This window comes from Rhagoletis zephyria, unplaced genomic scaffold (assembly GCF_001687245.7).
Source record: "Rhagoletis zephyria isolate East Lansing unplaced genomic scaffold, Rhagoletis_zephyria_1.1 Rzeph_scaffold_02497, whole genome shotgun sequence".
Taxonomy (NCBI): domain Eukaryota; kingdom Metazoa; phylum Arthropoda; class Insecta; order Diptera; family Tephritidae; genus Rhagoletis; species Rhagoletis zephyria.
This window is the reverse complement of record NW_016159581.1, coordinates 8,200-24,648: the sequence shown is the minus strand read 5'-3', so window position 1 is coordinate 24,648 and position 16,449 is coordinate 8,200. Positions and strand designations below refer to the sequence as shown.

Here is a 16,449-nt window from a genome sequence, read left to right as displayed (position 1 = left end):
ATGTGGGTGGCGGCAATGGTCAGTGGCTGGCGTTTTAGGTCTGTAGCCAGGCGCTTGCTTCAAAATTCTAGCGCACATTATTCTACTCTACCTCGCTCACTCACCCCCCCACACAATTCGTCTTCTCTGCTCAATCCCCGTGCTCGTCCCCTTCGCCTAGTACCCAGCCAGTTGTGCAAACCAAGCAAACAAGCGTTTATTCCCCAGCGATTTGTCGAATGCGCGTTCGTGCACTTCATCGCGTGGGTGGCTGCAGTTGCCGCTATTGTTTGGCAATCGTAGCTGCGCCCTCCTATGCCTGCTGGGGTCTGCGGGTTGACATTGTAAGTGCGCGCACACTGCCTGCCGCGCTGTCTGCCTGGCCTGTCGCGTCCTTTCTCCAACATTTCGTTTCACACTCATTTTCAAGTTCTCCTCTGCCTTGGTGATTTTTCTTTTGCACTTTTTATACTTTTAATCTTTTTTTCTTAAGCTTCATTAATGTTGGGTGCCGCCGACCACCGCACAGCGGCGCCCTCATCCTGGCCTGCCTGCCTGCTTGCAACATTAACGCGTATCCTCGGATTGTCGGTTGTTGCCAAGTACTATCTCGTCGCGGACGTTCGCGGCCGTGCGCTTGTCAATGCTTCCTGTTAATTCATATTTTTTTTTATTACCTATGTACTTTAAAATGTTCGTTTTTATTGTTGAGCCGTTGTTGTTGTTGTATTTTTACGTTTTTATTTTGTTCGTTGTATTTGTCGCGTGTTAACATTTTTTGCTTTCTTTTTGGTTTTGCACTTTTTACTCGCCGCATTTTTACAACTTTTTATCTTCACTGGCGCACATTTCCTTTGCTGTTGCCATCCTTTCAGCCATTCAGAAATTTTTTCTTCCATTTACTTTGTTATGCATTGTATGCGCCTGTTGTTGTTTGTACAAACAATATTTTCTTTTTGTTTTGATTTTAATTTTCGCTCGGACGCCGGTCGCATCGAGTATTTTTGCCTTTCTTTTTTCGTTGATTTGCTATGAGGTGAGTCAGTGGTGCGATGGGCGATACAAGGGGGAGGCGCGGCGTAGTACAGCAAAAGTATTTAACACCACACTTTACACCCACAGCCATACACATAAATACGTGCAATAAAATATTCAAAAAGTGCAATATTCGCGTGTGTCTGTGTTTGTAATCGTCTGATGGCTGCTCAGCTCACTTAGTGCTGGTGTTAATTGGAAATTTTAGATAAGTGACAATTTTGCAATTTGAATTGAACCAAAAAAAATATAATAATGGCTGATTGCACCCACGCCCGTCGTGCGTTGTTCGTTAGAAATTGGATAGGTGACAGAACTAAAAATTCAAGTGTTTAATAATTTTTTTTAGGTTGGGTAACAGCCATTGAAAAACCTATATAATTCAGCTACATCGAAATTAAAAATGATTTGTTTTTCTTGCCATAACTATAAAAAATCTTGCTGGCTCTTTCAGTAATTCACAATTGCTGTTGTTATGACAGAAAATTGATATTTAGAGATGGACTAGGGTGATGGGCGCTTCCCGGTTTTCTGTTCCGTTCTAGTTGCATAAAATCAGGTCAAATTCTTCTGCAGAAATCAAATTGAAATAGTTAGATATAATTTTATGAGGTGATAAGAGAATACCAGATAATCCTCTTCTACAGGTGGCGATACGAGCGAAATGTTACTCTATGAAGTAAGCGATAAAAGAGCGCTTTGATTTCCTATAAGTATGCTATATTTTTCTTGTTTATGTTTTTTTTTCAAACAAATCTCATAGAGCTTTCTGCTTTAAAAAAGAAGGCGATAAAATTGTGAATTTGTGGCAGTTATTCAGATGAAGTTTTCTACAAAAACGTTTCTAGTCTTAGCAGTTTGTTGAGAGGAAAGAGAATGTAGCTCGTTCAGTCTCAATACATCCGACCCAAAGATATACCGTACCAACTAAGTCTGGCGAAGGCCGAACAGCGGCAGAGAAAATGTTCTGTACTATTCTCATACCGCAAACAAGATGTGCACAGCACATCGTTGATGATGCCTAAGGTAACCATATGTCGTTCGTTCGAAGATCACTCCTTCTTTGTCTGAGAAGGAATTTTCCTGTTGCACTTGGATGTTTGCAGGTTTGCAGGTGGTGCACTACGCCAACGGCTCTCATGAGTTTTATTAATGAAATCCTTGATGGACCCGATTGCACTCATTTAAGTTCAAGCTAGTTCCTCCTTTCGACCCAGTTCAGCCTCAACTTACATTCCTGGACTATTTTTGTAGAAGTGAGAACGAGTTCCAAAGTTTTTACAGCAGCTTGGCTGTCACTGCAGAATCTGATTTTATGTCCATGCCTCCTTTCGCCAATTATACATTCGGTTACTTGCAGTATTGCAAACACTTCCGCCCTTAAGGCGTTGTGAATTTTTATAGGAAGGCTAAATACAGGGAAATAAATCTATTTGTATATACATATTTCTGTAATTGAATTGGATGGGATTGAGTACTATTAAATTTTCCTTTAAATTCAAATAGAGCTTTACCAATTGTAAAGCACCGGAAACCATAGATATATCGATGATTTCCTGGCGATGTATGTATGTAAGCATTGATGTTCATTTCTCCGATATATCAAAACATCGCTGTATTCATGTTTCTCCTCAAAAATTGCATCCCTACTTTCGCCGCCTCTCGACCTGTCGCCTTTCAAGAAGCAGGACTTGAAGCAGGCATCTCTACGATACGAAGTAAATGGCGAATTAGTTTTGTGGATCAGTGCCTTTTCAGGTTTAAACTCACACATAACTTATTTTTTCCTAATACAACCCATTGGAACAATGAACAGCTTCAAACAACGCCAGGATACCCGTGTTTGAGATACTGATGTTTCCAAGATTGACTATGGCATTGGAGCTTAGATGCCATACAGGCCAAAAGGCTCGTTTTCGCTAGCATGGTCCAAGCTAGTTTTGTCTTTCAGGCTGCGGTGCATGCTAGTGAACCATGTCTGGGACAGTATTCAGAAAGTGGGGTTGCTCGCACTGAAAGCACACGCGGTTACCTCAAAGCTGGTGTGGGATTGGGACACAACAGAGTCATGCGCTATGAGGTGGTAGATATCCTTGATCCAATGAAAAAAATATTTAAACTAAAAATCCATTAAAAATTGTATCTTCTCGTACCTATAATATTGGTTATTCTCTTTCCGATAAACGCAGAACGCCAATTTGTCTGACTTTTTCTATTTTTGCTTATTCTTCCATAAAAAAACGTTGCATAAGCAGCATCCCCGCTATACACCGTATTTCGCCAGACTATCTCTCTCAACAGACGTCTGTAAAATTAGTACAACGTACTTGCTCACGTTTTATCGCACTCCAATGCAATGCTATGCCACGCCAAAAAGTATGCTTGTCTTCCATTCTACATATGTAAATCTCCAAAAAGCATGCAAAGCAAAGTAAAAAAAAAATATGCATTTAATTTTATATTTGCATACGAAAACCTTTTTGAGCAACGAGTGCTCGACTGCGCTACTTTTTCATATTTTTTTGGCGCGCGAAAAATCGAGTGAAGCACAAAGTAAAAGCAAGAAAAATTTGACACAAAACAAAACAAAGAATAAGCAATATGCACACACACACGCACATGAACACATACATAAATACATCTACATATGTATGTATGTATGTAGCAGCAACGAAATTTTCGCCAGTCCAGTGGCGCAATGTATGCACATTTGCTTTGTTTGCACCGATGGGTTGGGTGTCGCAGTTAAGGGTTGCTGCTGGCCAGCACTGGGCGTGTGGGTAGGCGGGGTGACTGGTCAATCGTGTTCTGCTTGCCAACAGACATGGGGCATGGAGCGTGGGGCATTGGTCACTAGGCTCTCTCCATTTGAACGAACGGCAATAATTTTCAACATATACTTTTATTTCATTTTTAGCACAATTTCAACTCATTTTCTTTTACTTTTTAATAACTTTTATTTTTATTCTACGAATTTTTAATGTTTTGACTGTGCTGGCTGCAAAATGGCAAAATAAAATAGGCGGGAAGGGGGAGAAAATGTAAAAACGAAAAATAGAAAATGAATTGAATTATTGCGAAAATCAACAGCAAGCAGAATACAGCGCCCAAAAGCGACATCAACGGCGGCGACTGGCGATAAAGCCGATTTTGCACAAGGCACAAAGAGGTTGGGCGTGGTATGGTACGCGATGAGCTTGTTCTGTTGGATATGTGTGCTTCTATGGGATGAATGTACTTACATACGTGCCAGACAGATGCTGAAATGCCTAGACGGGAGGCAGAAAATGCTGCTGTACTGGCATCTTTTCATGTGTCGTTTTTGGCGCGCTCGCTGCATACTTTTAGGCTATGTACCGCGAAATTATCATACAAACAACACACATGTGACCAGAGTACAGCGACAAAACGAAAACGGAAAAAAATTTAAAATCAAACACGCACGCATACATGCACGCTTACATACGCAAATATGGAGTTGTTAAAGAAGAGAGGGCCGCAACGCTATCGAAAGCCGTTGGGTGGCTGAAAATAAAAGAAATTTTGGAAACATTGAACGCGTTACGGTCAAATGCAGTTGGCATACGCACCGCCGAATATTTGATTTCACAGCACAAACTCAACCCGCGGACGCAGCGAATGGCAGCTGGAGTGAATGTATGCAGCAGTGGCTTTTGTGTGGTGTGTGGGTAAGGGGGGCTGCGCATAAAATTGCCAAAATAAAAGCAAAAACTTAGATAAATTGGAAATTTTGCTTGGCCGATTCATTTTTTAATGAGTTGCTGAGTTTCAGGGTGCATACGCGCTCTTCCACTTCCACCATTCTGCTCGGCACTTTAGTGGCATTAATTGCAAAAATTTCTGCCTACACCTCGCCGCCCTTGCCGTTTGCCACAAAAGGGGGTTGGTTTTACGCGGTTGCCGTTTAGTCAGACACTTTGCTTTTTTCTACGCGTTTCTTTTAATTTCCTGACGGATTTTCTTCGTTCCTTCGCTTCGTTTTGGTTTTGAAAATGCAATTTTTCTGCACTTCTGGTCAACTGCTGCACTTTATGTACATTTTTTATATGCAACTCTTATGCCATTGGAGGCAGGTTCAACTCGGCTGAAAAAGGCCAAGCGCATCGAAATTGCAAGCGCCGCCGCGGGAATTGCTCATTGACTTATTATTTGTTTTTAGGCGCTTCGGGGCAGACTCACCCTTGCATGACTGCTTATGTTTTAATTTCGCTTTTTTTTTGGTTTTTTTTTTAAGGTCGCAGCGTTAGGCAAATATTTTTGCAACCCCCAGTGCGCAGCATCAATACATTTTTTACCATTGCCGTTCATTGCACATTTTATGCATATTATACGCTTTGCTTAATGCAAATACACATAATTTCATTAATGCGCACACATGGGTAAGTGTGGTGGCGGCTGTCTGGCGAACACCTAGGCACAAGTGCGCGCGCTGATGGGCTGTCGTGGAGGAGGGGTGGGCTTTTAGTGTCCTTTGTTGGTCACGTTTCCTGCAACGAGTATTTGCATACAGTCATATATCTTTTTATAGATGGGATTCGAATAAGAGAAATCAATTTCTTTTGTTCAAATAATGTGTTAATACTAGCATTACGTACGAGCCATTGCTGGCGATTGAAAAGGGTGTGGTGCTTGCAAAATAATTTTAAGCAGCGGACGCAATGTTTGGGATTTTTTTTTTAGCTAAGTTTTATCTTAATCAAAGCATTTCTAAATGCAAAAACGAAGTATATTTTCACTCAAAAGCATAAAACTTCCAGCTAGAAATGTCACGAGTCACGTTTTCGTTAACCCTCTAGTAGGCCAATTTTTTTTGAGTTGAAAAATTCAGGAATGGGTGATTTTAGCACGAGAAATCCAAAAATGATGTCCATTTCGATCTGTGACAGTAACTTTTGCCTACAGGGGAGAAAAACCAAGACCGTCTGGAGGCGGGCTCGCCGATATACTTTGACATATTTTCAACTTTCTCTTACACAATGTTGACCTACGAACCGGCAATCCCGTCTGCAGACGGTCAGAAATGCAAACTGGGGTTTTATATGTCGCCAAGCCGGTCTGTAGACGGTCTGTGTTCGAAAGCAGTTTTCTCCATTTCGAATGGTGAATTTTTTTATATCAAAAAATGTTTCTAAAGAAAAAATTTCTTTAATTACGAAATTACTAAATAGCAAGAAATAAATAATTTTAACCGTGTCTTTCACAATCTGTAATTCAACTGCCGATTACAATAAAACGGATTGACATAACGGATTCAAATTTACTTGGAAATTACCTCAACATGGGTACCAGCGCATGTGAACTTATTTGCGGTACTGCACTGAATTTTTCCCACGCGATGGAAAATAAAAAAAATAGAGTTGGCAAAATTTACCGTTTGAAAGCCAAGCAATTTAATTTCTTCGGGCTGAAAGAAAGACTTGAGAGGCACAAAAAAAAAGTTGCGCCCAAAAATTTAGAGAAATGTTAAAAGTGAGTCCTGGCTGCTGGCAGTTGGGCGATACTTCGATTGCAGAAAGGTCGTACGACCGGCCAGGACTCACTTTTCATATTTTTCTGAATTTTTGTGCGCAACTTTCGACCATCGGTTTAATTTGCTACAGTCAGAAATTTCTTCCAGATCAACAATTTTTAGTGAAATTTTTTTTTAAATATTTAATGCAGATTTTGTAGAAAAAAATGTGAAAAATCGAGCCTCAATGTATAATATTTACATACATGAACAGAAATATTGAACTTTCTCAAAGCAACGTTTAAATATTATTTATTTCAATCCAGCCATACAATCAATACAGAAACACCCAATAGTTAGTGCTCTTCATAGCGCATTTACTTCGCAATCATACGGAAAATGCCGATTAACAGCAAAAAGGTGCTTAAGGTTTGTACAAAAAACAGCAGCAGCAACAACAACAAAAACCCATTTATAATGGGTAATAATAATAAAGTTTACACATATTGTAATTATCACATGAATTCAATTAATATAAGTGCGCCTTGGCATATGCAATGAGCCGCCAGCGACCAACAGTCAACAGAGTTCAATTCATTGGGCCGCTAGCGAACATATTTCGCACACTTTTGCATATTCTTAAGCATATGCATACAAACTAGTGCAACACATATATTTACAAAAGTGTATTTAAGCTGCTCGCTGCCTTTAGGGCGTGCCACAGAAACTCTTTTGAATGCTCCACTTACTCTCATTCACACTATATTTAATACCTACTCAGATATGTACATATGCACATACGCTCACTTATAATAAATGCACGCGATTATTTAAAGGACAGGCGCGCGTATATTGGTCAACCTGTACTATTATTGCTCTACCTTCTCTATGTTCATAACTCTTATAGTACATACGCTTTAAGCTGGCTGCCTCTTTACTAGCCTTCGGCTGGTCATTGCCTGGCATAGTGGCCACACTGGCGTTCCGTTAAAAGTTCAATGTTTTGCGCGCAAAACGAAACCATGTTGAGATTTATGACTCTTGCTGTTGTACCTATGCTGAATATTGTTGTTGCTGTTATTGCTATTGAAAATTGTAATGCTTTCCAGCGCTATCATAACGCCAACAGTTTCAAATGCATACATTCACTATTATAAGTAGTAGTTACCCATATGTTCTACGTGTTTGTATGTAAATATGTATGTATGTATGAGCTTGGTTGGTGCGAATGTCCTGCTTGCTTGCTGGCACCAACGCCAGCCACCACCCACCGATCATTATTGGACGCCACTGATTACAACACACATACACGTATGTACATATATATGGAGTGGTACAGCATCTGCAAGTGTGTCTGTATGCCTGTCTTTTTAAATTTATCGAACCTTCTGCCATTCCGTCGCTTGCGCCTTTTCTGTCGCCTGCAAAGGTAGAATGAGCGAAAAAACGTTGAAAATTAAAATGAAGTTGGTCATATGCATTGATGTGAAATGTGAATTAACTTTTCAACAGATTTGCGAATGCTCAATTGAATACGGCGATGAGCAGACTGATTGTATGGAAGTTGAGTATAATGTGGCTGGTTTTGTGCTGGGGCAACTATGCTGATTGATGCAGATAAGCGGCTGCCGTTGAAATAGCGTTTTAAGGCGATTTGTGGAGGGTTTAAAATAAGACTTAGATATTTATTTAAGTTGGCATGAAGCGACATCTTTCTTTTCGCTTTCAGTTCCAAAATCAGTTGCACATATGTAAATTCACCCCCTTCTGCCTTTCAATAGGGCAGTACACAGATTTATGTTTTCTCAGTCTTTCTTAATTAATTTTTTCAGGGAGCGTCATGAGCCTTTATCGGAATAAAATAGTTTCAGAAATAAAACATACTTTGGCCCTAAATAATAATAGCAAATAAGACACGTTTTGTACCTTAGATATAGATCTTAAACCAGCACATAAAATATTTTTTAGGACAACCTCTATCACATTCAGCCACTTAAGAATACTAAAATAGTTAGATTAACCTAAGCAAGGAGCAGGAAGAAAAACTAAGATTTTGAATGGAACTGAAAATAATGGATATGTTATATACTTCAGCGTCCTTTTTTTGCCGGAATTAAGCACGAAAAGAACGCATGCAGAAAACAGCACCCAGACTACGCGCCGTCCTTAGTGCTCTAAATATCTAGCATTCCTAAAATTTGTTTGAAGAAATTTAATTTTCAGCGCTATAGTGAGCTGCGAAAAATTCCGTCATTCACAAACCCAGAGCGGGCTTGAGCGAAGCGAAGAAATGGCTATCGCTTTTTTTACAGTGACAATACTTTCCTCGGCAGCTCTAAAAATAAAATATATACATAATAATAACCCTTCATTTTATTTACACATACATTAATCGAATTATTTATAATAACTCGACAGCTCAGGTGCAATTGGAAATACGTGAGTGAGAGTAAATATATCAATAATTTCCCAATGTTTATACCCAATTAAAACCGCCCACATTTTGCCCACTTAGCAAAGCGCTGCTACTTGAATTAACAAACCCACTTGGCTGCCTTTTAATTGCGGTAAACGAATGCGATTGCCTGGCGTCCTTTAAATACTACCTAAGCCAGCTAAGGCGACACAAAAAGTACTCTAAGCGATCTTTGCACTGACCACTTTCCACTGATTGGCGCTGCTTTTACCTTAGAAGGTAAGCATTTTCGTCCACTCGTTTACTCGCCCACTGATACCGTACTTAATGCTAATGCTGCAAATTAAATATAAAAACAAACTGAGTAAAAATAGAAGGTGAAAACAAAAAGCAAGGCGAAATGCGAAAAACAAAAAAAAAACAAAAATCATTAAGGGTGTTAAACAAATCGCAAAAATAAACAGCATCGAGGCAAACGAAACAAAGATAACATAGCAAAAAAGGTCGCACCTGACCCGCAACATTTGAAAAATGTTTGAACAAGAAAACGACAAAAAGTAAGAAAAATAAGCAACAAAACGCTCTTGGCGAAACCAATAGTAATTATTGGCAATTAATACTGGCCACTATTACCCTTAAGGTTCACCCTTGCTCACACCAAGGTTTGCATTTAAAGCGCGTTACTGCGACGTCCCGACAGTTGCCGCCGCTAGGCGATAGAGCTGCAAAGTAAGAAGTAAAGTTTGAAAAAAAAAACTTGAAAAAGGTAGCCTAGCGCGTGGCTAATGATATTTGGTTTAGGTGTGTGTGGTGGTGGTAGTCTGTTCTCTCTGTTAAGGACTCGCTGCTGCCCGTGCCTGTGTGAAAAATGTTGCTAGCGCTTGCAATTAAATGCGCGACAGGCTATTTGCATAGGAAATTAACATAATTGCATTAAACACCATCGTCGCATCGCAAATGGCTATTAACTATGATAGCATTGACAAGGACCTCAGTGCAGTGGAGAATCGAAGAAGATGTTTATATATATTATTAGTCCAACATAAAAGCGCGAATGCCACTCATTAAAGTATTTAAGGTATTTAAAGCTCGAATTGGTAATATTCCAAATAAACTAAACCAATCTTAGAAAATAAGAAATAAATGTTTAGAGTGAATACCATCTTTCATGCGGCGACATACCAATTGGACTTTAATATAAACTTTAAAAAGAAATATCACCGAATTAGCGAGTTAAAAGAGTTGTCTTTCAGCGCTCCGTACGATTTTGCAATTAAAAAGAATAAACAATCATTTCTATTCAGCGGCGGCGTAAAATGTAAGTTTCCTTTAGTTTTTTTTTGTTTGAACTTGAATTTGAAATTGATGGCAGCTTGATTGTCAACAACGAAGGCAAATTCAGATGGAGCTAGGTCGATCGTGTTCACAAGCCTTGCCGTCATCTTGATTGCATACATCTCTAAACTGAGAGGAAAAAAATATTAAAATCAAATAGAAACGTAATTGATCTTATCCCTTATTACAAATGGTGATGTTCGAGCTGTTCCAAGCCGTGTGGGCTGCATTGGTGTCACAGCAAGCTAACATACTTATGCCTTTGCTCCGCTCAGGTGGTGAGTTGCCTGAAGGATATTGACGGTGGTTCGTGTACATCGTATGGCATGTACGAAGATGCGAGGATGAGGTTGGGTGCTCCTCTCTGCTCCGACATTGCCCTCTGTCATGTCCGCAATGCTAAGTTGGGGAAGGAAAAGAATATTAGTGCTTTTCTTAGTCTGAATACAGCTTCTAATTGTACCTTCAGTCGGTGGGATGAGAAGTTAAAATTCTCCAGTGGATACAGCTATGACCATCGCCGGCACAAAACAAATGCAGGCAAGAATGTATTGAATTCATCTGTAATTAATAAGAAAGTGTTTTGGTTAGTGGACAAAATACATAACAAAAAGGCATACCATACTTCTGTTTACTATAACTAAACTTAGAACATTCTTTGGTTTTGTAAAAATGTTAAACTATAACCCTAAAAAAAATTAAATCTTGAAGAATAATAAAACATACATACTATTACATACCTATAATTTTCTGAACAGGAAATTTATCATGAAAATATTGCGTAAACAACTAATAGTTATGCGTATTTTTTTCGTTAGAGTAAATATTTTTGTGCAATTCAATTTCCTACCAAAATAATTTTTCACGTTATTTTTACAATGCTTATATGTCAAGCTACAAAAATAAGAAAAACGAAACATTTTTGTCGCATGTTATTTATATGTGAAATGGAAAGTTAGGAACAGGCACCACTTAATGCTAATATTAAGTGCTCAAATTTTTAAGGGCTCTTTTTTTCACTTTTTTGAAAGTTAATAGCCTGTTTTTTATTTGAAAAAAAAAGTTGCTCAAAAATTACACAGCCTAATGTACATATCTTCTTTGTTTAACAATGTTTTCTAGTACCTATTCCCAACTCAAAAAGGAAATAATATTCAAACATTTTTGTTAGACACAGATATGCTCGCTTCATAAGTACTTGCTTGTGGTATTTAGATCACCCACTGGAGCCCTTAAAAGAGAAGCAGATGCACTTTTATTTTAAATTCCATGCTTTGGTGTAAACAAAGTATGTATAGTTCTTTGTTCAACCTTCTAGCTCCAGTATCAAATACAGTCTAAGAATACAAAATTTTTGCCCAAAAAGCCCTTTTTTCCCGTATTTGAATTATAATTGTTTCCTATGCTATTTCTGATCCCTACATCAGTGTTGCCAGAGAAAAATTTGGTTTGGAGCTAAAACGGTCGAAAAAAAAGCTAAATAATACTAATGGTAGCTAAAATGAAAAGCTATATATTTTTGTAAAGGTTAAGCATTTATTGAGGTAAGGTTGTTTTTACATTTTCTGCAGTTTTAATAAAAACAACAAATTCTATAAGTTTAAGTGCTGAAAAAGTCTTTTAAAGCCAAAATAAGGTGCAAATATAATGCCAATTCGTTGCTTATAACCGTGAAATAAAAATACTTTACAAACTGTTAGAATCTGTAATTTCAGATATTTGATTTGAATAATTTTTTCGCAAAATTTTTTTGGAAAGTTTTACTTCTAGCTCTCCTTAAAGGTAAAATTAGTAAGGTAAAACGAAATCGGCGCTACCAGAAAATGATTTTCTTTTAATTAGTTTTTGAATTCTTTAACCTAGATCCAAGATTTATGGTGGATACACTGCATCTCGAAATTTTCCATTTTATCAACGCTTAAGTCTTGGCTTATATGTACCAAATACAAATAAAACTTAATGGAGCTAAAAAAAGTGCTAGATAAATTTGAAAAGAGCTAAAAAAGATTTAGGAGCTAAAACCCAATTTTCGGAGCTAAATAGAAAAATAAAGAGCTAAATTTAGCTCCAAAAGAACCAAAATGGCAACACTGCCCTACATGCCTCTCGTGTTCCATATGCCTTTAATTTTCTACACTTCTGTCTGTCTCTCTCTCTCTCTCCCATTATTAAACGTCTTCCTACACATTAAATCTAATAGCGCATATTAAATATGTTTAACACATGATTATAATACCTATGTATGTTTATCCGCTTCTAGTATTTAAATGAGCTGCATTAAAAGCAGCAATGACAAGTAAAATGTTCTGCATGAATTAGTGTCAGTCTCGCAGTGCAACAGTGCAAATACCAAACAAGAAATAAACAAACAAACTAGCACAAAATTAAAGCAGGCAAACGTGTGAAATGACTTAAACAATAAAATTGAATAAAATTACAATCCAACACATCCAAGCATACATTTAATTTATTAGCATAATAGCAGAGCAACAGCAAATGAACTGGCAAGCTGTAGATTACTTTAACTGCAGCTATTATTGTCACTGATATTCCCTGAACAAACACACACACACACACACTTACATACATTTATACATATCATACTTATTAAGGGAATTATGAAAATTCGTAATTAGACTGGCAGCAGCAGCAGCAGCAGAAACACTTCCGCTGCCTCTCATATGTATTTACATTGCCACACACAGCACATTGCGATAATTCCTATTTGCATATATTATTTGTGAGTCACACTGGCAATGCCAGCAAACAGCAAACATATTGTGTAATTACATAATACAAATATAATTTAATAAAGTCACTTAATACCGACATGTTGCTTGCTGTACGATGCGACGTATGTTGACTGCTGAAAGCTGGCTATTAAATGCTGATTGCTGCTACAAACACACGCACATACACTCAGCTAATTTTGGCGCTGCTACTGTTGAATGCTAGGCTAGGTATTATTTAATAGACTATTGGCATGTGCAAGGGCAAAAATATGTTTTATTTTTCTTTCAATGACTGGCATTGGCATTTATTGTAGGGAAGCGACAGTGCGTATGAGCAATTTTTTTTCTCTATCGAATGCAACAGTTGACCGTCAGTTGAATTGCTATTACATAGCTGCTTTGTATACAAAATACTTCAATGTGTCATTATTTTAGTGTACTACAATATTCAGTACTATTTAAAATATTTATTTATTTCGACACGAAATCTGGAATATCACAAATATATCAATCGTTTTTCTCTTCTCTCTCTCTCTCTCTTCAGGACTACGACAAAGAGATCATCAGCCATAAAATTAATTCACCGATTAGTAATAGCAGCCTACATGACTTGCACAATCAGAACTCCTACGACAAGGATCATGTCAAGGAATTGGAATTTTATCAGAGTTTAGCCAAGGCTGCCTCACTGGTCAATCACAATGATGCTCATTCGCATCAATCGCATGAGTCCCACGAAATGTCGCCAGCCACTTCGCCGCAGCCAATGCAAATCGACACCGATGTGGGCGAAGATTGCGATGGCCGAGATCAACTTAGTCGCTTGTCGGATGCTGAGGATCACGAGCAGCAGGCGAAGGCTTCAGCTTCAGCATTGGCGGTAGCAGCAGCGGCAGCGCAGGCGCATCTAAACGGAACTAGTGAGTACATATCGAAAGCCAATTTTATTAAAAAAAAAGAAATACTCATACTAAAACATTACAATAACAACAAGACAAGGCAGGGGGAGTCCTCTCAATTAATGAAGTTGCAGCATTTTAGAAAAAAGAGCTCAGACGCAATGTGAAAAGGAATCGTTATATTTAATTTAGGGTTTAGCTAAAATTTTCGTTTGTTTTTCTTTTATTTGTAGTTTTTCGATTAAATGGGCAATGCACATTACGACTTCTATTGCTGGTGCCCGCTCAAAAAATATAGATATATTTAATGATTTTTGGCTATTTCATCAAAAATATGTAATGAATAGTAAAACTGAGCTTAATTTTGTTTTATTCACTGATTTTCATTAGCCATTTTTTTCTTTTCAAGTTTATTAGTGTCGAAAGACAAAAATTTTTAAATTAAAGAGATACTTTAAAATGTTTTTGTGAATCAATAAATATTATTGTGAACTGAAAAAATTAAATTTTTAAAATAAGGAGTTCCAATGATTTACAATAAAAAAATCCTAATATTAGTTGTTTTGGAAAACACTTTGTGCTGACCTTGAAATTCAGAAAAGTTTAATTTTAATGCTAATTGAATATGAAAAATTGGTATAAATTTTACAGTGATTTACAAAAAAATAAGCTTTTAGTAAGTTACTATTTCTTTATGAAAATTTAAAATTTTAATATGAATTATTTTAGGAGCCTGATAAAATAATTTTTGTGGAAAACTTTGAATCTAATTTTCGTAGAAGATGAATCAGCTTAAGATGGCTAAAAATTTTAAATAAAACAACAAATAATTAATAATACAATTTCTCATAAACATCTCGATCGATAAATTTAAATACGAATCATTTTCCGACCCAAATAGAAATTTTTATGGAAAATTTGATTCAAAACTTGATTTAGATACATATTAATCAGATGAAAAAAATTATAAATTTCCTAATACATATATTTTTTCGAAAAATTTAAGGACCGAAACCGATTGCGAAATTTGCGTAAAGTTTTTTATTGAAAAACAAGTAATTTTTAAGCAAAAAAAACCGACTTCAATTCTCATATAAAAATTTAGGAGTACCGTTAATTTTTTTATGATTCAATCATCAGATCTAAACCAGATTAGTATGGGACTACCTCTGAGACACTACCTATCGGTTGACGTAGTCCAAAGTTATGCGGTAACATACATAAAAAAAAAAAATATTCCGAAGAATTCATAACCTTGCAGTCGGCTAAAAATTTAACATTGAAGAAAAATGAAACATTGATTTTTTAAACCAATTTTTATTTTTTATTTGCCTTTTTTTAAATTGTTTAATCATGGCTGTTTTTTTTAGTATATAAAATACTTGCAGCCATACTTAGCTTCTTGTGCCTAATGACACCGAAGGCAGACTCCTTCTCAGCCCCTTTTTTACTTTCTCCAAAAAAAATTAGAGCGAGCTTAATAAAGATTAAAATCTGTCATTCAAAGCTTTTTATTATTGAAAGACAATATATTTTTTTTTAAATCCAAAGACCCGCTCGCTTCATCTTAATTGAACCCTTTAATTGTTTCAATTAACTCGAGTATCCTTTAAGCGTTTAGGGAATCCCCATAACTGTTCAACTAATCGCCGAAACAGAGAATCATCACACACTTGCACATATGTACTTACAAAATACATTAAATCTACTCATACAAAACAAGCGAACAGGCAACCTACTAGCAATATAATAGACCTTTGTAATGGCCTGCAGACGAGACACAGGACACAGGACACAGGACACAGAACACATAATTTAACTCATCAAAGCGAGACCCACACAATTTTACTAATAACTTGCAACTTGTCTCATTTTTACTCTTTCCTACCCCTAACACACCGCTCTGCTTCCATCACACTGCACATTGGCCGTCACCATCGCATTCAACTTCATTATCAAAAACAAAAACAAAATGTTGTTCACAAATCCACCAATAACAATAACAACAACAATTATGCACTCCTCGTAACCGTATCTACACTCCGCAGTGCAAGACATGATAAATTTACAAAAATTACAAAATTTAGCTACGCTTCAGCAGCAGCAGCAACAACAACAACAACAACAGCAGCAACAACAACAACAACAACATCATCACATGCAACATGCCAATGGCGGCGGCAATGGCATTCACCATCATCACCACCATCTCCACTCGCAACATCCCAACCTGCACACACCACCCGACGGCACGGCCACGCCGGTTAGTGTGGGCCAGAATGTCACTCCGGCGACGGCTGCAGCATTAGCAAGTCTTCAGGGATTAGCGGCAGGTATCAGCGCTTCAGCGGCTGCAGCAGCAGCACTCAATTCGCCGCTCAATTTGACTGTTGGTGCCGGTGCGAGTGGAAATAGTGGCATCACTGCCTGTCTGCCCTCGGTGAGCGCCACTGCCACCGGCCCACACAGCGCTCCGTGCTCGCCCAGTGCTCTTTCCGCTTCGAATGTGCTCGCCGCAGCAGCCGCTGCCGCAGCGGCCTCTAACAATAATAACAAAGTCATGTCACATGCCGGCAATTGTGG

General features: G+C 37.7%; 1 protein-coding gene across 1 annotated transcript in view; it reads left to right on the top strand.

Moving 5' to 3' along the window:
• Positions 1 to 16,445, top strand: part of LOC108367014 (ecdysone-induced protein 74EF-like) — a gene marked incomplete at its 3' end in the record, with an annotated part of 30,185 nt that extends 13,740 nt beyond the window's left edge. Inside the window, exons 2-3 of the mRNA XM_017621530.1 lie at positions 13,512 to 13,887; positions 15,915 to 16,445. Coding sequence (XP_017477019.1) covers positions 13,707 to 13,887; positions 15,915 to 16,445 — 712 coding nt within the window. The remainder of the gene's footprint in view (positions 1 to 13,511; positions 13,888 to 15,914) is intronic.
• Positions 16,446 to 16,449: the final 4 nt, after the last annotated feature.